The sequence below is a fragment of the Diorhabda carinulata genome, chromosome 2 (genome assembly GCF_026250575.1).
Source record: "Diorhabda carinulata isolate Delta chromosome 2, icDioCari1.1, whole genome shotgun sequence".
In the NCBI taxonomy this organism is placed as follows: Eukaryota; Metazoa; Arthropoda; class Insecta; order Coleoptera; family Chrysomelidae; genus Diorhabda; species Diorhabda carinulata.
Genome location: NC_079461.1, coordinates 24,495,790 through 24,523,559, shown reverse-complemented (window position 1 = coordinate 24,523,559; position 27,770 = coordinate 24,495,790). Strand labels below are relative to the sequence as shown.

The window sequence follows — 27,770 nt, the reverse complement described above, 5'->3', positions numbered from 1 at the left end:
GACTTAAGTGGGGTATTATATTAATTATGGAGTATATTATAATGGACTTAACGTGTTTACATTAGTACATACACCAATAACTAGTTTCACTGTTAATCTATTAAACGTTCAGGTATTGCAAAACTTGTCAAGTACTCAACGTAAAATTTTTGTCATCCATCCATTATATAACAAACGTGCTCTTGAATACTTCAAGAACCATAAAGATGAATCTTCATTATACCATGTAATTATCCTTATCCTTTTTATTATTATTCATATTTATAATGCTCAGTTTTATTGATAATTCTCTAAATGCACAGTGGCTGCGCGGCGTTAGGGTAGAATGCAAAGCCTTCTTACTCGTTAATTTACAAAGAGTTTTAGCAAACAAATAATTTTATTTTGAATGTTTCAAAGATCATAACTTAGAGGAACTGTATCCAGAGTTTTTTTGAGAAGGTGAAGAAACCTATCTGCGATCAGTAATATCTTAATTCAGACTGATAAACTTGCAACACCTACTCGACTGGTAGACGTGGCTCACAAACACCGAGTTCGCGTGCAAACGCCCAGAATATGAATATATCGGGACTCCTTTCTTTGGAGAAGTGCAAGCATATGGAATCAGCTACCAAGGCACATATTTCCCGAACTCTTCAACCTACAGAAGTTCAACTACTCGAGTGTTTACCATAAAAAACTGTCAATCTCAAATAAAATTACTACATTCATCGATCTTGATAACATAAAAGAGTTCGAATTGATTATTTTTTTATAAAAATGGTTTTTCTATTATATTCTTCTTTGCCTGTTTCATACAGCAGTTTATGGACGCTGTGGAAATCTCAACCAAGGCGCTATTGCCACTAAAACGAATTGGTTGTAGAGGTAAATTACATATTATGTCTGTGTGAAACTCTCAGCAAAAAGCATATCAATATTAAATGAATGGATACGAAATTTTTTGATAATACAATAGGCACGGTTTCCAAGCCACATTCACAGTTGTTTAAGTTTCGATAAATGATATAAAAACTCCTTAAATTTACGTATCGAAAAAAGGTTAGGCAACGCGTCTACAACTTCTTTATAATGGGCATCATATGCATTTGAGGGTCCATTACTCGCAAAGTTGATAGATGTTAACCGAATAAGACAGTGTTCTTACTTTACTTCGCATCCTTGTACTTTGTTTCGGCTCACTCAACTATTGATCATCGGTTTTTGACTGATTCGAAAGGATTCAGAATATGACCAAGTTTGAATACATCATGAGGTTCCACGAATGTGTAGCCCTGCACTTCGAAGCTGGTAACTTCGAGTAGCTTCGAGTAAGTATACTCCACCGCCTATATGTAGGGGTTAAGAAACGTTGTGTGTATATTTTGACACTCCCTGCAAGGTATTGGTCGGTTATAATGGGATTAATGTCATATTGTTAATAGAAAGAAAATTATCTGAGTCAAAGCAACGATAATATATTTATGTTTGATGGCACCTTCCACCAAGAAACTATCTAATATCTTATATTAGGTTAACAAATTCGTACTTAACCACGTATAGAATAATATTATATCGGCAGAAAGTAGATGTTAAATCAATTTGTACCTAACTTTTCTAAGAACGTGATTGCTTGAAATAGATCTTACGTTTATACCTACGGAATATTACAAGAAAAATATGGATCAATTGGATGGATTATTCGAATTCCTTGAACTGTTTTGCTACTGATGTGATCGTTCTTATACCGGCTGTTTAGCAAAACAGATGACCCCTAGGTGGAGAACTCAAAAAAAATTGGGGTTTGTTTAGTAAAAAATTTTCGTTACGCCATCCGTATTCAAGAAACAGGGCTTCGATGAAAAAAATATCAACATTTTTTTACGATTTTGCCAAAACGACTGGAAGAATTGTGATGAGATTTCATTTAATTAGGTTTTGGAACCTAATGTATCCCATGAATTTATTTTTATGTCTGAGTCTCGTAAAGGGCGCGAGTTACACAGTCCGTACCAAGTGGAATTGAGCATACCGGGGAAAAGGATGATTTATTAATCAAAATTTCCTCTCACACATCAATAAATACTACAACACAAAAATACTATCGGTAAAACTCCATACTGTGTACAAATGAAATTGAGATAACATGAGTGTCATTTATGGTTAGTTACGAGGACAAATTAACAATAATTAGATTTTTGAATGTTATTTGTAAAATCAAATTTTGTCAACCACAATGTACTCAAATGCAGCTATGACGAGTTTTACAGAAAAGTTTTCTAGAAGAGTGAAGTTTGAGTAAATTTGTGTCGAATATTACAAGAACCAGCAACTTTCAATCCTGATTGGTAGGTTCAACATCCATAATGCACATTACTTGTGTGCGGTGAGATTCACAATTCACATTACCAACACTTATTTAAAGTTAATTACATTCTACTTGGAAACTTAAAAGGTGATATATATGTGGGATTCTTAAACAATCACTTATTCGAGATATACAGAAGGTGTCTCATTTTCCGAATCGATAGAGGTGCAGAAGTAAATATTAATTGGTCGTAACCTCGTAGCTGACTACCAGAAAGTTGATGGATCCTTTATAAAAAGGGAATGACTTGTGTGTTCGTGGAAATTCAGAACATTTTGGAAACTCACTTTAATTGAATTTGACTTTATGTTCTCATACTTCATTTGAATTCAGTTTTTAAAATTGTTTGTTTAATTAACAACTCAACATTATACCCACATATTACTATTGTTGATCAATAAATTTAATCTTAAATTAGTAACCAGTAGTTTCGGCAAAATCATAAACAATGTGTTTTAAAAATACATCAACATTATGAGAGAAATCAAATTTATAATTTTTCGAGCTATTGCATCTTCGGAACGAGTATGGTCAAAGATCTTGCAATCAGCTTAAACGCGCCAGATTTCATTCTTAAACAATAGAGTATGGTCCAGATCGCCAAAATTGGTAGTTTAGATGTAGCATAGATAATAGTTCTTCAGAGGTGGGCAAGAGAAACTAGCAGCGTTCATTGACGCTAGTTTTCAATATATTGCTTATATTAGTTTTCTCAAATAGTTTTAACGTAAAACGGGATAATTCCTGTTTGGTGAGTCAAGCAGTGATTTTTTTTGTTAAAATTATTATATGTGATAGCCGGCACTTTTTGAGAAACGCATCATTGCCAAACCCTTTATTTTAAGTGATCCTCGAACTTTAATTTTTGAGCTTTTTTTTATTTATTTATGATTTATAACTATTAGCTTCGATTATTTTATGCTCCGGAGGGATCCGGTGGTCCTTTTTTAATTTTAATTTTCAAAATGTGATTGAAAGGATTGGGTTGGTTAACACCAGGCAATATCTGGAATCGTACAATGTCTAAACATTTTTTTAGCTCTCTTTACCTTCAATACTGATAGTGTTACGATAATTTGTTACAAAGCAAATCGCAAATATTTTTTAAAGTTGTACCTATCATAGAGACGATTTTCTACTTATCCTAGAGATGTTGTAACTTTTTGAATGTGATACTATTATGCTGCTATTTCCATATTCACGGGCAGCAAGTATCTTTTGTTATAAATATTTAGTAAGGACCATGCTGTGGTTGAATAAGGGAAAACCGTGGATGGTTGACTAAAGATATAAGAAGAAAAACAATATATCTGTATCTGTGTTCCTACAAAATTATGCCTTTTATGAGCCCACGTTTTTTTTGTAATATCTCATATAATTTCAGAAATAATACCCTGTATTTGAAAATTTTTTGAATGTTTTCTGAAATCTTTATTAAATTTACACTATCAATATTGAAATGATTATCAGAGCTCCTCTATTCTGTCCATCCTTGTATATAAATATAATAGTATGTGAGGATATATAAACATATTTGACTGTGTTATGTTTAATTAATAATATATTTACATTTATATTTTAATCAACAATCTACTGAAAAAGTAATACTTATTCGAGAATCTAATAGAATTGTTTTTAACACCCAGTATACTCAATGCATATATTCAACATTAACATGCATAAATCTGGCCAGTGAAACATGCATAAGCTATAAAGCGGCAGCCAGCAGACAGCACAGACAAAAGAAACTCGCCAGCTCCTACTAGTACCTGGGAGGCAAGGATACCATGGCTGTGTTCCAAACTACAGTGGACACCTCCCTAGGTATCCTTTAACACTCCTTTTAAATATTCCTTTAGCTTCTTATCTGTCTGTCTGACGCGGCCTCACACACAATGTCAATGTCACCTTGAGTGCAGCGGTCTTCGACAATAATCTTCCACCTATAGTTTGGAAACACAGCCTGTCAGGGTTAGCGTGCTCTTTTTAAATTTTGTGCACTAACAAAAGGTTTTTTGTCCACCACAAGAGATTTTATAACAAATAGATATCGTTAAATTAAGTAGAAAACGTTTAGTATTATTTATAATTTATAAAGAACAAAAATAATGTCATTGTGACATATATGTGTTTGAACTTTGTGATCAAATGAAAAATCTATTTTTCCATCAAATTTAATCAATTTAGAACTATACTAGTTAATTTGGATAATGTTATTGTTCATTTTCTTCGACATAGAACAAATTATATAAATCAAAAGTTCGCAAAAGTAGTGAAAAAAATTAATGGTAAAAATTTTTATGAATCTAACTTGTTAGTTCTCTTGTGGTAGACTATTTTGGAAGTAAATATTTTGACCATATCACGTAATAATAAGTGTGGGTCAAAGAACAACAAACAAACAATGGAACGAATGGTTTATGAAATGATCACTATTCTAGTTAGAATTAAGCTTTATCAACAAAACGTGAAGAAAAAATGATAAATGAGTAAACAAAAAATAAATAAAATCAAAAACTGAAAATTCGTATATACATTTTGAGAAAATCATTGCCTTTTTCTCTCTCAAAATATACCTACACAATTTGTATTAACAAAAACGTAATAAAATTATAACCTTTGGCAAGGAAAGAAGATTTATATGATATATAATAGAAACGTCGACTATTCAATTTATGATAGTAAGTTACTAATAATTTTCAGAATTCTTCATTCGACTCTAATTCGTTGAAATTGACTTAAAATACTTCATATATCTACTAACGAGAAAATTTAATCAGAAGAAATCCTTATAGTTATTAGAGATTTTCCATCTAATGTGAGTAATTTGTACGAAGAAATAATTAATATAAAAATGGAGACATTTGCGACTAATTGAGCTGCAAAGAAATTATTAGGGAATAGTTCTACATAAAAAAGTGTAGAAGGATAGAAAATTCAAAAGTAAATGTCTGAAATTTAAAACTATCAAAACTTAAATTCATAATCTAGGAAAAATTTTCTGGTCTACTGGAGATACTGTTAGTACAGGACAGTAAGTCTAACATGATTTTTCTGATAAATATATACTGGAGAAAATGTACTAGATTTTAGCTTGAGGTTGTATTGTCATAGTGTATTTTCACCTTAGTATTTTTTTCTGTGACGGGAAAAACGACGATTTGATATTAACACGTTCACGGACAGTAGACGCCGTACAGCGTTTGATCGAGTTCCGTAAACTGGAACAGTAAGCATCACGGCGTCAAAATTTCTATCTAGACTATGGACACTACGCCGAGCGGCGTTTAAATTTTCATGTAGTTTATAGTTAAATACATACAAATTAGTAAAATCTAGTGTCCCGTTCATAGATTGTATCCCCTCCAATGTGCGAATACCACGTGTTTTCGGTAGACAGGTATTTTCCCACGCACTGTCGCCGTCCGGCGTTCAGCTCACATGAGAACCTCGTATACTAAACAATTACTGTCGTTATAAAAGTATATTTGTGATTTCAGTTCGGTATCTTATGGTAATTATTACTTCTTTTTTGGAGTTTTTTTCTTTTTATGGTTAATATACTTGATTTAGAGCACATGAAATTGTCTTTGCTACATGTGTACATTTTTGCTTCTTGTCATCGTACTCATCATGCATTCTTAGATGGATGGTGAGGGAATTTCCAACGATCCATATGACAAACAGCGACAGAGATGGAGGCGTTTGTTTGAAGAAATACCGTCGGGAGAAGAAGAAGACGAATTTGAAGACCTATTTGAAGACAATGGTGAATATGGTTCAGATGAAAACTATGAGCATAATCCTCAGAATCTGTAGAAGAACAAATCTGATCCGAAGAAAATAACCCAAGTGACATGCAAAATAGTTATCTTGATATCTATTCAACATTACCAGCACATCAGCAATCCTCTGACGAAGAAGGGAGTGAATGGGAGGAAACATTCCAGATTTAAATTTTGATGATACAAGCAATCGTTTGAAAATTGATCTTGAGAATTGTACACCTCTGGATGCTTTTGAAAAGCTCTTTTTGCCTGATATTATGAAATACATAGTAGAATGCTCTAATATTTACGCATGCGCTTTAGTCAAAAATAACAGGCCAAAAACAAATTACAGTAGGAATGCAACATTTCGACTAATTTCAGTAGAAAAGATGAAGCAGTTTTGGGTTTATACCTGCTTCAAGGGCAGTTCTCTACAAATATATGAGACTTTATTTTTTGTACTCTGATTCCATATACTTTCATCATATATTTAGCTTTGTTATATCCGCAATGCGTTTTGAGCAGATTATGAGAAAGTTCCTCTCCTCAAATGGCAAACGAAGGGATAAAGTTCAAAATTAGATTGAAATGCTAATTTTACAGTTTCAAGGTGCTTATGCTCCCAGTAAAGAACTATCTTTGGACGAAAGTCTTTTGCATTTTCGAGGTAGACTTGGGTTCAGGGCAGATATAAAAGAAAAAAAAGTAAATATGGTATAGGTTTATTGAACTTACTTCTTCTGATGGTTATGTACTCAATATGGAAATGTATAGAGGTATCCAAATTTAGACACTGATACTACTAAAACAAATGCTTTAGTGTTAACACCTTATTTGATGAAAGGGCACGAGTTATTAATGGATAACTATTACAACAGCGTTGATTTATCAGAAAAGCTCCTAAACCTCAAGACACATACCACTGGAACGCTCAGAGCTAATCGAAAAAGAATCTCAAGCAACTTTTTCAGCGGAAATTAAAAAAAGGTGAACGTTACTGGGTACGAAAAAGACAGATATATGTTTCGAAATAGAAAGACGTTTTAATGATAACAATTAGAAATCATCCCCGTTTGGTAACATTCAAAAACAGATTTGGAAAAGAACAGATAAAACCAGAAGAAGTCGTGACCTAAAACGAGCATATGTCAGGTGTTGATCGCTGTGATCAAATGACATCAGCATACTCTTCTCCACGGAAAACCATACGCTGGTATAAGAAAGTACTTTTTTATGTTTTGAATGTATCAGTGTGGAATGTATTTTTTGTATAGAAAACATTGTAAATCAGATTCCAGAAAGTATATCCTTAGAGATTTCTGAGATAGTTTGATCAAAGTTTTAATAGGCTTACCGGAAAATATAGAAGGAAAAGACTTGGTAAGGAAAAGCAGAAATAATAATTATATATAGAAGACGCTAAAAAAATGAGGGTCACTGGCCAGCGAAAATTCCGGGAGTACCTGGACCAAAATCTGGAAAGAAATCATTTTTTTTTAAATGCAAGTTATGCACTATGAAAAATCAGCGCAGGATAAGTAGCTACAGGTGCAAAGGATGAATAGGGAAACTAGCTTTATGACCCAGATGTTTTGAGGAGTGGCACCAGAGAAATGAAAATACTTAAATTTAGGTTGCATTAAGATAAAAATGTTGTTTTTTATTCGAATCAAGATACTTTTGAAACTTATGTATATACAATTCAATAGCTATGATATGCTAAGTGGCAGTTAACTTATTCATGATATCATGACAAAACGCCTATCAGCGTAAGACGCTTGACGGAGTTATGTCAAGGTTTCATTAGGCAATCTCCTTAATATATGGCAGGACGCATATCTGCGTCGAGTAGTGGGAGGTGACTAAAATGTTATTTCATAGTCTTCTAGGTATAAGACAACCTGTACACATAAAGATAAACCTTAAAACACGGATACTCCATGGGACTGCCTACTTCCATTAAAATCTAAATCTTCTACAGGTACTGTCCATGAACGTGTTAATAAATAATATTCAAGTCAGAAAATTATCGATGTGAAATTTGAATTTTGAAATTAGTAGGCTATAAAGGAAACTTTATTGTATAATAAAATCTAACGATTGCTCAAGTGTTTATACAATATCCGGGTAAAAAGTACTCATTGTTTTCCCGGGGAAAAATGATTTCAAAAAACAGAGATAAAATGCAAAGTTTTTCCCGTCACAGAAAACAGTTTTTCTAGCATCTATTAGAAGAGTTATACAATTTCTCCATCTCCAACATCCCTATACCGTTTTTATAGAAGATTTTTAGTTTTTTTTTAGTTTTTGTTTCCGAAAATACTACCTCATCTAGTTAATATCTTTTCAAGTCTAAAAAAAGCCAGTATTCGCTGAGGATGTTGACCATCATTTTTAAAATTCTTTGTTATTCTCTTCCCAATCTGTCAAATTATGTACAATAGTGGCCAATAATAATTTTTTGTGTTTATCCCAGAATCCATCCTACAATGTTGCCACCTTCGGAATGCTTTTGCTGAGATTACTGGATGCAAAAATTTTCATTATTCTGCCCTAACATTTCCGTATATTTTCTTACGACGATTTTTATTTGCCTTCAAAATCCGTTTCAATTTCTATATTGACTTGCTAACTTTTTCTTCTCTTCTTCTTCTTCTTCTTCTTCTTATTTTAAGACTATGTCTTGTGTTTTCAAAGAGGCAGCCTAAGTTGTGACTCCGAGGACCAGCTCTCATACCAGCGCTTTGGTGGTCTTCCAGGCGGTCTACTTGTAATGGGTCTCTCTTCCTTTGCGATTTTCGCCAGTCGATCGTCGTCCATTCTATTGACATGATCTCTCCATGCTCTTCTTCTAGTTCTGGCCCATCTCACTATATCCGGAACGTCACACATTCTTCTAATTTCATTGCTCCTTATTCTGTCTCTTAGTGTTTTCCCTGTGATTGAGCGTAATGTCTTCATCTCGGTCGTTCTAAGAGTCCGCTTAGTAGTTGCAGTCTCCGCCTTCGTTTCTATGGCGTATGTCATTACTGGTCTGACACGCTAACTTTTTGATATTTCTATTCTCGAAACTCAAACCAGACATTAATCGCTAGAGGCCAGATCAGGAGAATATGGTGAGTGCAGAGTCTATCCGCTGATCAATTCAATACATTTAATTATCGTTTATATCAAATTGTGTCAAGGAAATTGCCTTGGTGAAAGAAATTTTTTCCTCATCGTATGCAACCTATTTTTTAGTGATTCCCTGTGACAATCGGTCCAATGATGTACAATAACTAATATTATTTTTATTTTATCGAATTTCGCTGAATCCAATCCACTCTGTTTTGATATAAGTTTATGTTAATAAATCCATGTTTCATTCATGGTCACATATCGACGCTGCAATTTCTCTTTACTTTATCTAGACAGCTTTAACACTCTGGTCATCAATTCAGCGCTGTATGGGTTGAATCGTGAAAAACATGAATCTATTTGCAACTAATTTTATTCATGCTCAAATTATCATGTAACTCCCATAAGATAACTTCGTGATAACTAGCATCTTTCTAAATTTCGCTTTACTGTATACCATCTTGATTTTCAACACTTTTTTAAGTTTTTTGAGTAACCGTCTCTTTTGGGCATCATACTCTTTTAGTATCATTTGTATACTAATCAATGGAGATTGATTATCCTATAAAAGAGATACCAAAATACTTTTCCAAACAAGCCTTCACCTCTACCGTGTTAAAAGACAAAGTTAAAAACAGACCTCAAACGTTTTTCAACACAGAAAGCATTAGAGAAAATAATCTAGGTAACATTGTGCAAAACCAGTCAAGATAGTGTGCAGAATGTAGTATTTCAGATTTAAGAGTATATTCATCGTTTTTTTACTAAAAACATGAATTCTATTTCCAAAATTGAAGTAAATTAAAAAAAAAATTTCAGATTATGTAGTGGTGCTGGTTTATCCTGAACAAATGAGAGTTATGTATACAAATCAAAAGAAAATAGCAGATACATGGAACTAATATTTAGATAATATCTAGATTTAATATAGTAGACATTCCATTTATTTTTTAATCAATTTGATGGTGAAATACATTCAAATTGTGATTTGACACAGTTGACGTGAAAATCACAAATTAAAATTCAAAATAACAATTGATTCCCCTTTTCTCAATTGGGGCGCAACATTATCAATAAGTATAAAAATTCTATATCAACAAATTCATGAAAAATTATAACCTTTCAGAGTTGTCAAACGTACCGCGGAAATAACGAGAAGAATTCATGACAATATTGTTTACATTCAGGACTAAAATGTATACAGTATTGAGACAGTTAGTAAAGCAAACTTCTACCTTCCATTTTCTTGCCAAAGAACACATTTTATAAAAATATTCGAACAATTCTCTCACAAGTTTCCAATAATTGTTAGCAACAAATCAATGTTATGAGTGAATACCAAGTTTTCACCATAATTTGACGCTCTCGATAATTTAGATAAAGATACACTCAAACAGTTGCATTTAATATGTGATCCATACTGTTTATATTCCTTTTTATGAAATCATTCTATATCTGTATAGTGAAGAACCCGGTACATTCAACAACTTTCAGAATGTAAATCAATGTTTTGATATCTTATCAACTTTTTTCAGTAATCGATCTGCTTAATCAATATTCTTCACTGCATTTTAGAAGCAAAACTGTTTTCGAAATTTTTATACTAGTTAGAACAAAGATATAATTTGATTTTCAAACCTTTAATCAAGAAACGGAAGGATAGATTGTCTATTCATTCCGATAGAACAGGACAACAACACTTACCGTAGGCTTACCAAGTGAGATTGACGATGAAACACAGATGATAGATGCTACTGAAGTTTGAAAGTGCAAATAGTACCCTCATAAAGCATCTTATGGATGAAGACAGATGATGGACGACTCTACTGGAGTTAGAGGAGACAAGTAACATCCAGAAACGTTTTGTCCACAGTTTATCGCACCATGCATGCAGTGACGGAATTTGAAAGATAGGTGCGCTATGCAGTATATTCCGAACACCGACCACCGATCAATCGTCACGAATAATCGCTATCAATAAATTTTGGGCCAGGGCGTACGAACCAAAACTGAAACTCCCATCCACGGAGCGCCAATACGCTCCAGCCAATTTAATGATGATTGTCGGGTGTGACGTCAGGGATGTCACTGTTTGCCACTTTGTTCTTCATGATGGAACAGTGACCACATGACGAAGCGTTAAAGATAAACGTCCGGATCTTGTGGATAGTGCAATTATCCTGGTGGATAATGCAAGATTACATTAAGCAAAGTGTGGAAAGCAGCTACTGCGACGTTGCAGATATGATACCTACCGTATTCTCTCGTGTGATAGGCGGTTTACAAAGTGAGAGGTAATTGTTAAGGTTCAGATCAATATTGCCCTGTATGTTAACGTAATGAATTAGTATGTTACAATATTTTACTGATACTTATTGTACACATATGCAGTCAACACCTTGTTCTTTCGTGTATATATGTATCTATAATTTTCAACCGAACTGATACTTTCAAGATAAACAAAATTTGCCAAGAATTATGTCTGAACACTTGTACGATGAGTGTATCGTTTTGTATAATCAGTATTTCGATATTATCAACATTTTTCTCACATTTACGTAAGAGAATTGTTCGACTTCAACAAAAAAAAATAGAATAAATGATCTAGAAAATAACTGAAACAATAATATAGTTTAAAAGCTATGTTGGCGTTATCTCCAAAGAAAATGGGAAAGATTCCAATATTTGGCATGAAAAGCGATCAGCCTGAATAATTGGAAGCTTTCTTCCAGAATTCTCAAATACAAATGAAATATGGTCAAATGAAATATAAATGCAAGGCTGTGTGGAGCAAAAAGTAGAAAAAAATATTCATAAATAAAGATTAGAATATAACTCTTCAAATTAGTCATATTTTATAATAAGTTGTATACAATTATAAGCAATCACCAAATTAATCAGTAGTCAAGTCATCTTACATTAATTCATTCCATTGTAACTTCTTAATAAGATAATTTCTTGACATTCTTATGAATGACTAGATTGGGTTAAGAGGTTTAATTGCAGCAATTTGTTTTATATACTAAGATCATCATTATTATCACTAATTTACAAACTAATGATCAACGTTATCACGTTATATTAACACTTCAGACATGACCATTTTGTAATAAATGTTAAATGACCGCAGACTCAAATAATAGTGGAATTATAATTACGAATAAGCTCCTTTGCAATTTATTTTTTCTACTTTATTGCTAACACCCTTTAGTGCATCTGTATAGTACCAAAATGGAACATGTACTAAAATTAGTGTTTATAAATATATAGAAACATTTTTTGCTATCATTAATAATGAATATTCTATCAAGATTAAAAATGGGATAACTCAATGTTATGTGCTATCTGTTATGGGGAAAGGTCTTTTTATAAAAGGTAAATTACCGGAGATACCGCAAGAAGCACCAGGCATGAAAAAAATATTGGTGGGGTGTGTGTATAAATTAAGTGTCTGTATAGAGGGATAGTAGGAAATTCAACGAATATTCGCCCAACGCCTAGAATAATTAATTTATCCAAAATAATTCGTTTAAAATAGCTTTAGTCACTTCACCAGAATATTGCGTTAGACATTTTTGTCTCAACACTCCCTCAGAAAGGAAGAAATAAATTATATGCTTGAATTACATTGTTATTTCAATTCATTATCTTACCAATTGATTAACAAGTTAATCTGAATACATCCTTGAATCCTTTGAAGCATAACAAAAAGACATTTTTCCGAATGGTTCACAAAGGATCATATAGTATACTAGCTATACATATGTGGTAATGAAACTATAAAAGAATAAATCCATTGCATACTAAAATGCTCAGGATTGCTTAACTGTAATCTGTGGTATAAAAACAAAAAATAAAAAAAGGATCCTCTGGAAGAATACTTTAGAGATCATCATCATCATCATCTATCAGCCATCTTCCATCCACTGCTGGATATAGGCCTCCTCTAGTTTAAACCATCTATCTCTATCTTGAGCTGTATGTATCCAATTTCCTACAATTTTCTTTACATCGTCACTCCATCTTGTTGGCGGCCTGCCTCTACTTCTCTTATCCATTCTTGGCCTCCACTCCAATATTCTTTTCGTCCATCTATTATCCGTCATTCGGGCTACATGGCCTGCCCATTTCCATTTCTTTTGGGCTATAATTTCAATAATGTCCTTAACGTTTGTTCTTCTTCTTATGTTCTCATTTGTAATTCTATCCCTTCTCGTAATTCCCAACATTGCCCTTTCCATTGCCCGTTGCGCCACTCTCATCTTTCCTGCAGTTTGTCTCGTGAGGGTAAGCGTCTCTGCCCCATAGGACATCACAGGTATAACACACTGCTCATATACTTTTCTCTTTAGGCTTATTGGTAAGTCTCATTTCAAGGTACTACTCAACTTGCCAAAAGCTATCCATCCTTTAGAGATATGAAAGTAATATTCCTTATAACTTGTCACAGGAAGAAAGACTCGAATTTCCTATATGACCTATCAAGTCATGATTCTTTTCTACATACATCTAATCTTCAGAAATACTTCCCTAAAATCATGAACATTGCTCGAATTATTTTGGCGTAAATGAATTTGCATATGTTTTCGTTAATAATTAAGAAAGTTTGAAGCATCAATTTTCCCAAAAGTGACTGGAGAAGTGAAATAAAGGAGAGAATATGTACAACTATGTACCATTTTCTATGATGTACAATGTGATATATTGGTGTGAGGACTGATGTCGAAAAAATGGTCGTAATCAGGAAATAATGATTTCTACATAGTTGCTCACAGCTTCATCATACGTTCATCGAATACAACACTTTGTATAATTCCTTATAGTTAGTTTTCTCTTTTCCCTTTTCCATAGAACATACCGTATTTGCTACGAAATAAACACTCTGTACATCAATAAATCGTGAATGAATAATTATTTATTTTGCATACTATTTACAACTATTATCCAGTGTTTGAAATAATTATATTAGATATTATCTAACATCTGTATACAGCGAAAGTTCAATGTTCAATATGCAGAGTATTTTCAAATTCCTTCAAAGTTTATTAATAATGAATAAACAAAAACCAAAATAATATGAAATAAAAAGAATTATGGAGTAAATGTTTGAATTGTTCATCTACAGAGTCTATGCAAGTTTGTATTCGATTTTTAGAATTCCTACGGCTTAATTTGAAAATATTCTAACTTGTTAAGAGTAGTCCCTAATTCTATGAAGAGTAAAATTGCTTTACTTTCTTGTGATATAGTACCAACACTTGTCGATTTTCAGTCTTGGACCTTCTAAAACCACTGTACATCGCTATTCCTAATCATCAGGTAAGATCTATAAAAGTTGTCGAATAGTGCTACACGAATTAACCAAGATTCAAGTGAAACGTACGTCGAGTAGAGTTGTGTAAACAACTCCTCACACTGCCAAAAAAATGATCGTTTCATTAGACGCCTGATCGTGGAAAATCAGTGGTTAGGGCAAAGAACAATTACTAGAGCTCGTCGCAGAGAGATCGATTCTAACGGAAAGTCTTGATGTGTATCTGGTGGAATTATGAAGGTTTAGTGTACTTCACAATCAACTCAGATGGTATAGCTATTAGTGCCGAGGTATATAGTGGACAGCTCATGCGAATGTATTAGTTTTTACCTGAGAAATATCCAAATTTCGTTAACCGAAAGCGGTAACAAGCCATACATTGCGAAATTTAAACAGAATAAGAAAGAAGAACTTGGTGGTCTTGAACTACAATCACATTTCAGCATTTCGTCCGGACTTTGCACTGTTAGAATTAAGATTCTTGGCAACATTCTGTAGAAGGAGTATTAAAAAAGCAATGTGGCAATTTTTTGCATCTTAGCTCGAAGAATGGGTTTACCAAGGTCTTAAAGAGCTTGATGAATTTCTGGTTAATACAGAATAATAAGCCTTTCCTTCTGTAAAAAAGGAAACATTAGAAATCAACATTATTTATGAGAAAGCCTTTATACTATTTTTTATTTCATTGAAACGATGCATATTTCCCAGATAGGCGCGCATCTTTACATACATTTTTTATTATACCAGAAGTGATTGTTCGTATACAATTATAAAGAGACTATAACAAACGTTCATCAACTCACCATCTTAGGAATATGAATCAAATGAGGTATCGACTAAAATTGAGTTTTTTTATTTTTAATTGAAATTTTGTACATATGAAGCCATCTACCAAGATTTTTTCAATATTCTTGTACTTAACTCAGTATAAAATTAAAGCTATTATCAAATATTATTTAGATTCCGGTCTCTTTTATTCTTAAATCAAAGAAAAAACTACGATAGCTTTTCTTATCTCTCCTTTCTTCCAAACTCCAAATAGAAATTATTATGATGTAGTTCCTGTTCTCAGAATCTATTTGTCCCAAAAAATTTTCATGAATTAACATAAAGACTACTAATTTCACCCGGTGACTTGCTAAGAACAGAATTTCAACAATCTATCTTCACAACTTACTTACCACCTTGTAGGTGGGAATGATATCTTCGGAGAGGGTGAACTGAGTAAATTCTGTTATAGTGGCTATCATAATTTTATTCGGGAATTATTGCTTGATTTCAGCAACAACTATGTATGTATGTATGTTTCGCAACAGTATTTCACATTATTTTCGCATATTATTGTTATATGCACTCTGAGGCTGTATTCAGCGAAGCCCTCGAGAATAGAACGGTAGGCATAAAGATCAATGGAAACATTATAAACAACCTTCGTTATGCAGATGATACCGTGGTAATGGCCAGTAGCCTATCAGATTTCATGGAATCTCAATGGACATCATTGTAGAATATAACTGCATTAATATGAATATGTCCAAAACCAAACTATTGGTATTCTCAAAAATACAAAGAAACGTCACCCTAAGACTTCATGGAGAGACCATTGAACAAGTCTCATCTCATACCTGGCTACGCTCGTCAATCAGCAATGCGACCCAAAACTCGAAATCAGATTAGGAATTGAGTAAGCGCGGAAAACTCTGAACAGCATGAAGACACTTTTGGCAAATCTATCTTAGACGGAACATAAGGCAAACATAGGGGTCCTACAGCAAATGAATAAACATAAAGAACTTCTCACGACAATCAAGGAAAGATAGTTGCAGTACCTAGGACATATAATAAAAGGCGAGCGATATGAGATTTTCGCCTGATAATAGAAAGGAAGATCGAAGGAAAACGGTCGGTCGGTCGTAGACAAAATTCATGGCTGAAAGACTTGTGCAGATGGCTCGGACAGATGTCGTAGGGAAAGGGTGTCGTAAAAAGAAGTTATATGCACTGAAAGAACAAAAGAAGGATAATAATGTCATATTATCAAAACCAAAAGGAAATAATATGAATATCTTCGTCTTGAATAATGACATTGGAGAACAACACATTGATGGATAAATATGATATCTTAATTAAAATCACAGCACACAGTGCGTTCGGAATAAACATAAAAGAATTTGAAAATTGTAATTATCAGTAGGTAGATTCAGTGTGTGGAAAATCAATTATTCTGGCTGGAATATTTATAACAATTTGTGGCAGATGCAAAATCCCATGGCTGAATAATTTAAAAATAAGTTTTATCTCCAACAACCGTTGTCTCTGTACTCAAATTCTGAATTCATACCAGATCATTTTCATGAAAATATGACAATGTTCATTGGTTCTATTTTCTCACGTGATATTCGAAACCAATTTATTGATTATTTAGAAAATTTTGCTTTTCAAATACTTTAGTTTGTCAAACTGAGAATAAATAAAATTAATAAGCTCCATTATCGATACATAAAAATAGTCAAATTTAGGTACCCTCAGTTGAGAGATGGCAACTATTAATCTGTGATATGAACTCATCAATATTTCATTTTTTTATAATGTTAAAGATTTGTTTGAAGATTGAAGGAATTATTCGCAGGGGTCATCCAATAAAGATAATAATTCCAGCAAATGCAAGCAGGGACTATAAGAATCGAATGGAAAAAGGACGGCAACAATAAATAACCCAACGCAAACAAACGTTTATAAATATTTTGACAGATAAAAGTTGTGAAAGAAACTACAGACATACTTACAAAAATCTCTCAAAATTGATAAGATTAACAAAGGGATGCGGGTATTGAAACAGTTATTTATACTTAAGCCCATAATAGAAACAACGACAGTTTCACCCCATAAGAATCCTTAATTATTCCAAGGAGGTTCTTTGTATCATTACTTCACTAAAAAAATCTCAGATTGAGTAATAATCTATAAAACAAAGCTAATCAATATCCAAATTATAAACAAGATTATGTAAATTATGACGATTCATGGGCTGATTAATTTTTTATACTATAGTACACAGATAAACCATCTCGGATTCAATATACTCCGTAATTAAATTTAAAATGACAGATTCGTAGAGAACGAGACAACGTAAAATATTAATCATTATTAAGATCTCTTATCGTTTTTATTTCCATGAAATGGTATCTATTAAATTTTGGAATGCTTCTGGATCTCTCGGGATATTATCTCCAATTAAATATATTTTTTCATTTCGTTATAAAGTAATGTTCCATTTTAGCACCATACCTTTTATGGGTACATTATATAGAGCGTTTTTAATAAATCAGTTGTAAAGAGAAATTCGAATACCTAATAAGCAGCTCTCTGAGAGTGGCTTCGTCTTCATCTTGTATTTCTTGCGTCGTCTCATCACGCGTTGCAGAGGCGACTCGTCGGGTGCTGGGGGGCCGACGCGTCGATGTAGAGACGTCGCGACGGAAGGTAGCGCCGCTGCGGGCGGTCAGCTTGAGTGTCTCTCTCGTATCAAATTCGCTGTCGGAGCAGACTTCATGCTCCTCCACCTCGACTGTCTCAACTGAAACTTCAAATTAAATAACTCGTCAATTTCTGTCTGATAATTAGTTATTTCAAAAATTAGAAATTGTTCTTAAATCATCGCTTGGAAGTGTCTGAATTTCAGGTTCGTCCATCACAAAAAATTTTATTCGCTACGTGAAAAATCGATATTTTCAACCATTTGAGCGAAATAAATAATCTTTTCGCTTTATTATTAAATGCGATTTTTTCTAAATGGATTTTGATAATGAAAACTTCCTTCCAAACAGGGAACCATTGAAATGAAAAAAAAATATGATAAATGACTCTAACATTTGTTTTTTGACACGAGAATATCTCATATATAAAAAAATGAAATAAATCATTATATCAATGAAGGTGAGTATATTATTGAGTTTCAAACTTGTTTAGAAACATATCAAAATTGCCTGGACTATTAGTAGAAATAATCAAACTCATGCATTTTAAATCATAGGAAAATTGAAGCCATCAGAGCGAACGCTTTAGACGATAGAAAATGGCCTTCCAAGTGAGTTCCCAAAACCAAAAGGTGACCCTTTGAACTTTATGTATATTAATTATCGTTAGGTCGATTTGACCCCATTAATCAGACGGTTACAGTCGCCTGTGGGAATTGAAGAGCTCAGGTGCATTTTCGCTATCTGGCATTCTCGCAAAATTTCTATTTCCACCGATATCGCCGGAAAGGATTATAAAGATAATACAAATTTGTACGATTTGCAACCGAAAAAAAATAATTGGAATTATATGGTCATGCCTAAATGCTGACCTAACTTGATTGATGGGAAAATTTTTGACATAGGGGCTAAAACCCTTCAAAATCACATTTAGAAAAAATATTGAATTTATTGCTGAACTAATTCGTGTGATAATTGTTTTAATATTGCTTTTAAGCAATATTAAAATAAAAAAATGTTTTTCAATAATAAATAAAAGACATCTGAGAATTCTTTTATTATTCCAGGCATTGAGTCATGTCACCTCGGAATCTGCTGGAATGAGAGGGTTATAAAAAATGTTTCAGCTTATAAAGATTTTTTTCCTTTCCTATTTTTCCAAATACGATAGGAGGTAGGTTGGCAGATATTACCCAAAAACTGATTTTTGTAACCTGGAATATTCAATATGAATATGATTTCTGTGAAAGATTTGTAATACGATTGTTGCTATTTAAGTTTCGAAATATGGCAATACTGATGTGAATATGTCAAATCTGACATTGTCATCATAAAATTTGACATTTTCAATAGTGAACATATTCAGAACGTGTTATCATACGAGTGCTATTTGAATTGTTTACAGATATTTAAAACATTCGTGTTGGTAAAAAATCGCGAACATTTTGTATGACTCGACGTGGATTGAACCATAACAGTGTGCCGATTAATTGACTTCGAATTTTCGGCTGTTGTGCCAGAAAACATCGATGCTGTCATAAACTGATATTGCAATATCGTCATGTGATATACTCTGAGATGGAGGCATACTAGGGCATTAGTTCCACTCGCATACATTTAATATTGCATGAACAGTTGGATTTCAAACAAATTTGTTCGCGTTGGATACCGCATAATTTGACAATCGCTCAAAAAAATCTCATGTCGATTGGTGCAAAGAAATGCAGGAAAAATTTAATCGCTGTGCTTCAAAAGACGTCTATAAGATCCAGCATTTGTTTGCCAGAATTATTCGAAAAAATCAACGACATCAATTGCAGAAGACGAATCATTCTCCACCACGACAATGTGAGCTATCACACATCAGTTCAAAAAAAAAACAGTCAAAGCATCCAATTCATGGGTCATCCTTATTTGGCGCCCAATGATTTCTTCCTATTCTCGCATATCGAAAATTGCGAGGTCAATTTCTACACTCGAAGAAGTGGTTCATGCGTTCAAATCACATCTTTTGGAAGTATTGATTTAAATGGAGAATATTTTGAAAAACAATAATGCTATATCCAATTATAAATATTTTTTTCAATTTGTCTATCTGAAAACTTAAGTAGCAGCCCTCGTACAAGAATAAATATCTATAATAATTCCAATAAAACAGGTGTTTCATAAATTACATTGTTTATTTTGTGTCAGTGCATCTCTATAAGAATGTATTTAACGTTAATTGTCAGATTTGTAGGAACTTGATGGAAAGTGTATTTTTAACGGATGTTATCAAACGTTTTACTTTTCTCATCGCTTCTATGTTTTCAGAACGAAGAATTTCGTAGCGTAAAATATCTACCATTGTATTGTTATTATGATAACCCAACTATGAATTGTTACATGTCAAATTGATACGTCATCTTCTCTGAATATTTAGAATATGAAAACGTATTTTCATAACAATACGGCCTAAATACAATTATTCTTGTTGTCAACTTTCCAATGGTGAATGGGTTTGTTGTTGGGTTTTATAACGAAAGAAATCCAAAGGCTTCAAAAATACACAACATACAATGTTAGCGATAACTTGCTAGCCAAGCAAGCCAAGAAAAACATATCAAATCGCTTCCAGTAACTTTATGTACTGTAGAATGCAAGCCAAGGTGAATTATTGGTCTGGTACCAACATCTGATTTCGATAAACTTAGTATATGATGTGCGTTGGAGTCGGGTGTACTGTAAATAAATTCGGAATTTGGAAAAATGAGCTGCAGTGCTCTGTACTCGTACTCTGTTCTGAAATCTCATTTATCGAACCCAAATTAACCTAATTTATCCCAACCTAACCTAATGTAACCTCATAAGATGAATATGACACTATAACTATTTTTGATTGGCCCTCATTGTCTCACGAGGATTAACAATGGTATATACAGTTTTAACTGGTGTTTTCGGTTTTCGAACTTTTGGCTAGAATTTTCTGCTCCCAGGATAAGCACATAATTTCAAGAATTAAATAAAACGAGTTGTTCGTACTAATCCAAACTGAGCCGATCTACTTCTTTTTAAATAGTTTGTTAGTTTATTTTGAATTTAAATACATCAACATATGTTTCAAAAAAGTCAAAAATCTTGACTTTTACAGAAATTGCAATTTTGGTTTTAATTTCAAGCTACTATAGCTTTTGGCGTTAACAAGTATCTAATGTCGTTGTGATCAACTTCGAAAATTGAAAACTCACAACATGGAAGATTTTAATTCGGTCTCTTCAACAAAATTACCTGATAGCAAAATTAGTTGCTATACAGGAGAGTTCTACCAGAAAATATGCAAATATTCGACTATGCACGGACGAGATACGCTTCTTAAATTATCAAAATGGCGAAATTTCTGCAATTACCGAATCCGGAATTATCTGTGAGTGTTTTAGTTAATGCATGAACAGATCATTCAACTCAAAATGTCATGGGGGATGGAAATCCAACAATTTAGTCTTCGGCGCCAATAGATCCTGGAGACAGAAGTGTTGCGGAGGTTTATTACATTTTACTTCAATCTTGACCTCAGCACCTATTTCAATTACCAAAAATGCATTCAAGCGAGATGACTTAATAATAATATGAAGTTTTATATTATTATTTATATTTTAAATGTGAACCCCGATAAATACAACGCATCCGTAGAAATGTCACTAGTTGGACAATGTAGTAATATACCTTTACTAACCTTTTAATAAACAATAGAAAAGTTACAAAATCTTGGTTTCACAATTTCAGTTATATTGAGAAATTAAGAAAATATAATTTCAAGAATTTTCAACATAAATTGTGTACGTCTAAAAAATATTAATATCTTATAATTGAAATGTTAGTTCTCACTCATATTAATACATTATAAGAACTTGTACGTTCTGTGATATATACAAAAAGATTCTCACCTGTCCGTTGCGAGGCAGTAGTTGTAGTAGTAAGAGTATCGATGGAGTCACTTTGTAGGGACTCAAAGGGGATGGGTACTGGCACGAGTGGTTGCTGATCAAGTCTGATGTGCCGATGATGATGCGGAGCACCCCCTGTGGACTGTCTCATCGGTACCTACAGGTGCAGCTGTCCCCTAGGGGAGCCGTTTCTGCCTTTGCAGTCGTACATCTACCAAGGAGAAGCTAAATAACCACCACCAATTAGTTCATCGAAGCGAAAGCCAAACATGCAAATGTACATTCAGAAAGTTAGTAACAACCATTGTATGATATGTACACATACGAACGAAGAAAAGTTTTCTATTCACTTGAAAATGATTATAAATGATTATTCTTGATTGTTAACGTTATTCGTGTGAAATAGAAAATTGAAATTATGTAGTGTTGCTATGTTATAGTTTATCCATTAAACGAAGTGTGGTAAAATGAGAGATGTAATGGTTGTGTCATATACTAAATTGATTCAGTTATAATAATGATAATTTGATTAATAATGAATTGTGAGGCGACTATCATCGATAAATTCCTATCAAGCATGCAAGCGTGAAGTGATGACTTGTGAAACATGTCTTTATACCCCAGCTGAACGTTATTGAATATTGGTCAATTTAGGTAATGGTCAGCTAGAAAAGTTAATAAAAATGTTGTATCACGTCTGGTCTTAGAAATATTCATAAAAATTGATTGAGTTAGTATTAAAAATAATAAAATAAATTAGTTTTTAGAGTCAGTTTTTATTATTATAGAGCAATAATAATCCCCTAACAAATTTTCATTCCAAAATCCCTGTTAAAGTTTCCCAAAAATCATTAAAACTTCTACTTTTATCACTAATACTCCCTTAATTGTCAAGAAATGATGTTTAACATCACTTTTCATTGTCATCTTCTAATATATTTCATTTGGAATTTGGAATATTTGGAGTTCCTAGAATTTATAATCGCATTCCTTAATTTTTGTATCTCATCTTACTGACTTTGTAACACAAAATGGACAGTTATTTGCATGATAGCTAGATTCTCTCCATAACAATGATTAACCAAATGGATGGTATACGTTATATTCGGCTAACAATTTTTGTAAAATCAACCTGTAGCTTTCCTAATATACATGTCGTGCCTACTTTTTATCTTGGTTCGCAATAAGAAATTCAAAATAGGTCTTTTCCTAATTTAATAACCCTGCCCCATTGACCTTATCAGGTTTTCAGATTTAACGATTTTTTTTCGGACCTGGTAATTCAAATGTACCAGCAGTGTGAATTGATCAAGAACTAAATATTCACCGCAGAAGGAAAACATTTATTTATTTAGAAATGCCATTTTGAATTAGGCATCGATGATCTATAAGATGCGAAGCTGTACGAATGATCGAGCTGCTATTTATCTAGGTCCTCGGTTTGTTGCTATTGGACAAGCAACTGTTTTATTTCTTTATCCCTCCATAGATATTCTGTTAGTTCTCTTTTCTACAGTTCCTTATCAATGCCGTCTCTCCAGCTTCTTCATGATCTTCTTCTCCTCCTCCTCCTCCTTTTTACTTCTGTTGTCCACTTTAGGACCTGTTTTGGTATTCTTTTATCTGATATTCTTTGTACGTGACCATATGAGTGCAGCCAACTTTTGTCGCTAAATTCGAGACCACAAACCCTTTTATGACTGTTCGAGTCATGAACCTTAAATCATTATGATCCTGTGCTACAACTATTTGATCATCTGTGAAGTGAAGCGTGTGTATCGTGGTTGTCACTGAGAGGTATTTCCATTTCCCTGTATTTCCGCTTTTACATCGTGAGTGCCTGCTCCAAATAAAGAACGTTGTTGAGAGGTAATACCCTTGTTTTAGACCTATCGTGGCATTTGATAAATCCCGGTTGCTTTAATTTTTGTTTTATTATTTTCGTATATTCTTTATTTGTTCTAACGTTGTCCACAGTTTTCTATGTAGTACACTGTCATACACTTTCTGCAGATTCATATATAATAAATGGATTTTTTGTTCTATTGTGGTTTTTGTGTGGATCGCTTGTGTAACAAAATATAGACGGTTTACTGTCAATCTGTCAGCTCTAAAACCAGTCTATTCTTTCATTTCAAGATCCTTTATATCCTCTTTTAATTTTGTTTTCAATATTTTGTTTTACATTTTGCCAATTGTACTGGATCATACAATACGTCTATAGTTTTCACAAGCTTATGTAATAGCACTTATACGCGTGTAGTGCATAGATAATATAAGAATAGAAGTTAATTAGAAGAAATAATTAGATGCAATTGGAATAATATTCTTGCCAGTTATGGTTCAACAAAAAAATTCTATCAAAAGGTATGTTTTCACAGTTAATCGAATCAAGAAACAATTTTTAATAAAAAATAAAATATCCTAACGAGATATTTGATATCATTGTTCTAAAAACGTTGGATATTTAGTACGAAGGACTTTGCATTTGCAAATAAAAATAGTAAGTGGTACCTAGTATAATAGTCCGGTCAATTTAGACATACAATTATGTCAAATGTCAAATAACAAAAAAACCGGAGATCCAAATATTTGTGAGAGTTTAGGTTTACTATTACAAATAAATTTTGAAAATCCCCATCGATCCTTTGTGTGCTACAAAAGTTATTCAGGGTCAAAAATCAAAATTTGAGGTTTTTTGGATTTTTCTCGAAAACGGAAAGTTTTATAAAAAAAAACCTCAACCAAAGTTGTAGATCTCCCTATGGTTTCTTTCCTGAGAGTTACCATTCCTGAGGTATCGCGATTCTAAGAGTCACATTATACATGATATGCACATATAAGCCACGTATATACATATCAGGCACTTAAGAGAAGTATAAATACCTACTTGTGTCTCTTATATCTAAAGAATTTACAGAAATTGATTCACATCTTAAACAATAATTACGAAAGGAATTTTCTTTCTTCTTGCGGCATCGGCATCTGCTATTCAATATCGTATCGAGTATCCTATCAAGTTCAAACATGGCTAGGCAATCAACTGAACCCAGTAGACTGGGTTGATAGATAATACTCTGTAACCGATTAAACTTACTCCCACCATTTCCAGAAAAACTCCTCAAGACTATTTTTTGCAATTAATTGCAAAAAAAGGTTGTAGTGTCAAGTGTAGCTGTAAAAAGTCAGGTAGTTCTGTTCTCTAGCGTATACCAATTACCAAGGTAAGTCTTACTCAAATGTCCAGTTGAGTACAATAGAGGAAGATTCCTGTGATTTAAATGAAGAAACCAATGAGTCACGCACATTTGAACAATTTATGAACATCGAACAAGAGGAAGAGAAAGACGAGGAAATCGAAGAAGACATGACTGTATACTTCCAAGAGTATGAATCTGATTAAAATATCCAAAGAAATCAGAGCAATATTTAACCCAAGTATCTATGACAAAATCAATGTAGGGATTTCTTCGTTGTCTAGGGTTAGAAGGAAAACACTTTTATTATAGAATTTGAACAATGTAAATAAGAGAACTGAGATTGATAGTTAAAATATTCGTGTATGTGGTTTATACGTTAAATAAGCATGAGAGGGAGATCGTCTTGATCACACGGGAAGTAGTCTTAGTTGCGTCTACGTCTTAATCCCGACTGTTATTGTGGGCTTTAGGCTACTGAAGAGAACTCGTGTTTCGTGCGTGGCTGTAGGATGGAGTAGAGCAATAATCTCAATCCTACATCAATATCAATAAGGTAATATCTAGAACTTGACGAGTACTGTTCCCTTAAATAATCCTAAAATTGTCATGATAGTTAGTAGAGTAGGCCTACAAGGGAAACCGCGGTAAAAAACATGCCGAGTACACTACCTCACAGGTGGCGTGGAAACGTGTGCATATCATGTATAATGTGACTTAGAATTGCGATAACTCAGGAATAGTAACTCATCAAATCATGAATATCAGTTTTGTAGAGAATTTTAAGATATACAGCTTTGGTTTCAGGTCGTTTTTGATAAAAACCGTTTTGAATAAAAATCCAAAAAACCTCAAATTTTGACCTTTGACCCCATATAACCTTTATTTGTAATGGTTAATCCCACCTCTCATTGACAACGATGTCTATATTGACCGGACTATAAATATCAATAATCAGCACCTCAAAGTTTTAGAACGTTTACATTACTTTTCTCCTCAATACTTTTATTCTAGTACTGTTCAAAATTTAACTTTAAAAGACTAATACGCACTCTAAATACTATCTCACTAAAGCAGCCATAGTAACATTGAGAAACCAAAACGTGTTTAAGCCTGTCATTGCTTTTCATAACATTATTCATCTTAGTCTTTTACTCTACCTCTTATTTTTTTATTAGAATCCTATTCTTTATATAATGGTATTGGAAAAATAATGGTTATTAGTTCCTGGCTCTAATAAAATCAGTGTATTTATGGTATTCAGAGTGTCACGTTGATTTTGACACTAAATACCCAAAACGCCGAGAAATCCGCTTATTCTATTTGAGATAACTTCTTCCATATTTTGCAATTGAATAAAACTCTATTACTTCGAGACGAATATAAATGATTGTATTTTTATTAGTAACTAAATTTAATAGTGCCTGGTGTGAACTGATAAAAACCGCCATAATCTGGTAAAAACGCGCATTGTTGCCAAAAGGTTTATATTTGTGAAGATACTATTTGAGTTGTTAGACGCTAATTGTATTTTCTGTTTTATATGGTTGGTAAAATTCTCTTCCGTGGAGTTATCGTTTGGGAATAAAATATATGGGACCTAATATTCATTAACCAACATACATTTTTATTGTCGGATTTTCCGAGTGGTTCTGCCAGCTAGACTATCGAAACGAAATGGGAGAATAGAATAGAACTTTTCACGCAACCTACGAAACCACATTCGGTCCGCTACTCATAAGTTTCCCTTAATTTCCATCCAAGTTTAAAATCGATTCTTGCCCGGAATTGGATCGAATGAATTTGATTTATTTTAAACCTCTATGGCAGTTTATTCCATTGAACATCTCTTGGACTAATTTGATAATTCGAGCTTCTTCAATCTTTATCTTCACACAAACGAAATAAAAATCAGCTTTTCATCCAACCTTTTCACAGCCGGTGCGTTTATATTTGCAACTATAGAAATTTAACTAAAATATACATTTAATTACTTGAAGAAATTGTTATCACAATCAGATGATATTACGCTTATAATAATTATAGCTATCTGTAAAATTACGAACCATTCGATTTGATTTTCTCGATTCGGTTTCTCTTAGAAATATTCTAATTCTTAATTCTAACGTCTAAGGAAATGGACGATATTATAAGAGCCACTTAAGCTGCGGCATTTCTAACTGAGAGATTAATTCTATTGATGATTAGAGGGAATTTGAACATTAACGGCATCAATGAATAGACATTAGACAATAATTAAATTAATTTTAGAGATGAGAGGCATTAATGTCGATGTTGAATAGGCTTCTCAAGAAGCTAGTTGGCGCAGACAGACTTTAATTTTGTATCATTTATTCCGCATTTTCACAGAATATTAACAAACTGTGAAAAAATAATAAGTCGATATGCTGATATAGTATGTTTGATTATGGGCTTGCACAAAATTTGAATTTTGAAAACAAAGATGAAGATTCATACAAGTAGCAAAATATTTATCGAAAATAGTTCGAAATGTGCATTAGGAATAACTCACAGATCAAATTAAACATTCAAGAAAATAGACACGAACAAAAAACAAAAACTTTTAGAGGAATTCAGTCTTACTTGATTATACATAACCAAC

The 27,770-nt window shown here is 33.0% G+C and overlaps 1 protein-coding gene across 12 annotated transcripts in view; it reads right to left on the bottom strand.

The window, feature by feature from the left end:
- LOC130903759 (glucose transporter type 1) overlaps positions 1-27,770 on the bottom strand; it is a 555,907-nt gene that overhangs the window by 154,571 nt on the left and 373,566 nt on the right. For 4 of the 12 annotated variants that reach the window (XM_057816014.1, XM_057816015.1, XM_057816018.1 and 1 more), the window contains 2 exons: positions 21,951-22,175; positions 17,903-18,134 (listed from right to left, as the gene is read on the bottom strand). The exons of the other annotated variants lie outside the window; for them this stretch is intronic. In XM_057816014.1, coding sequence (XP_057671997.1) covers positions 17,903-18,134; positions 21,951-22,101 — 383 coding nt within the window. In that variant the 5' untranslated portion in view covers positions 22,102-22,175. The remainder of the gene's footprint in view (positions 1-17,902; positions 18,135-21,950; positions 22,176-27,770) is intronic. 12 annotated transcript variants of the gene reach the window in all.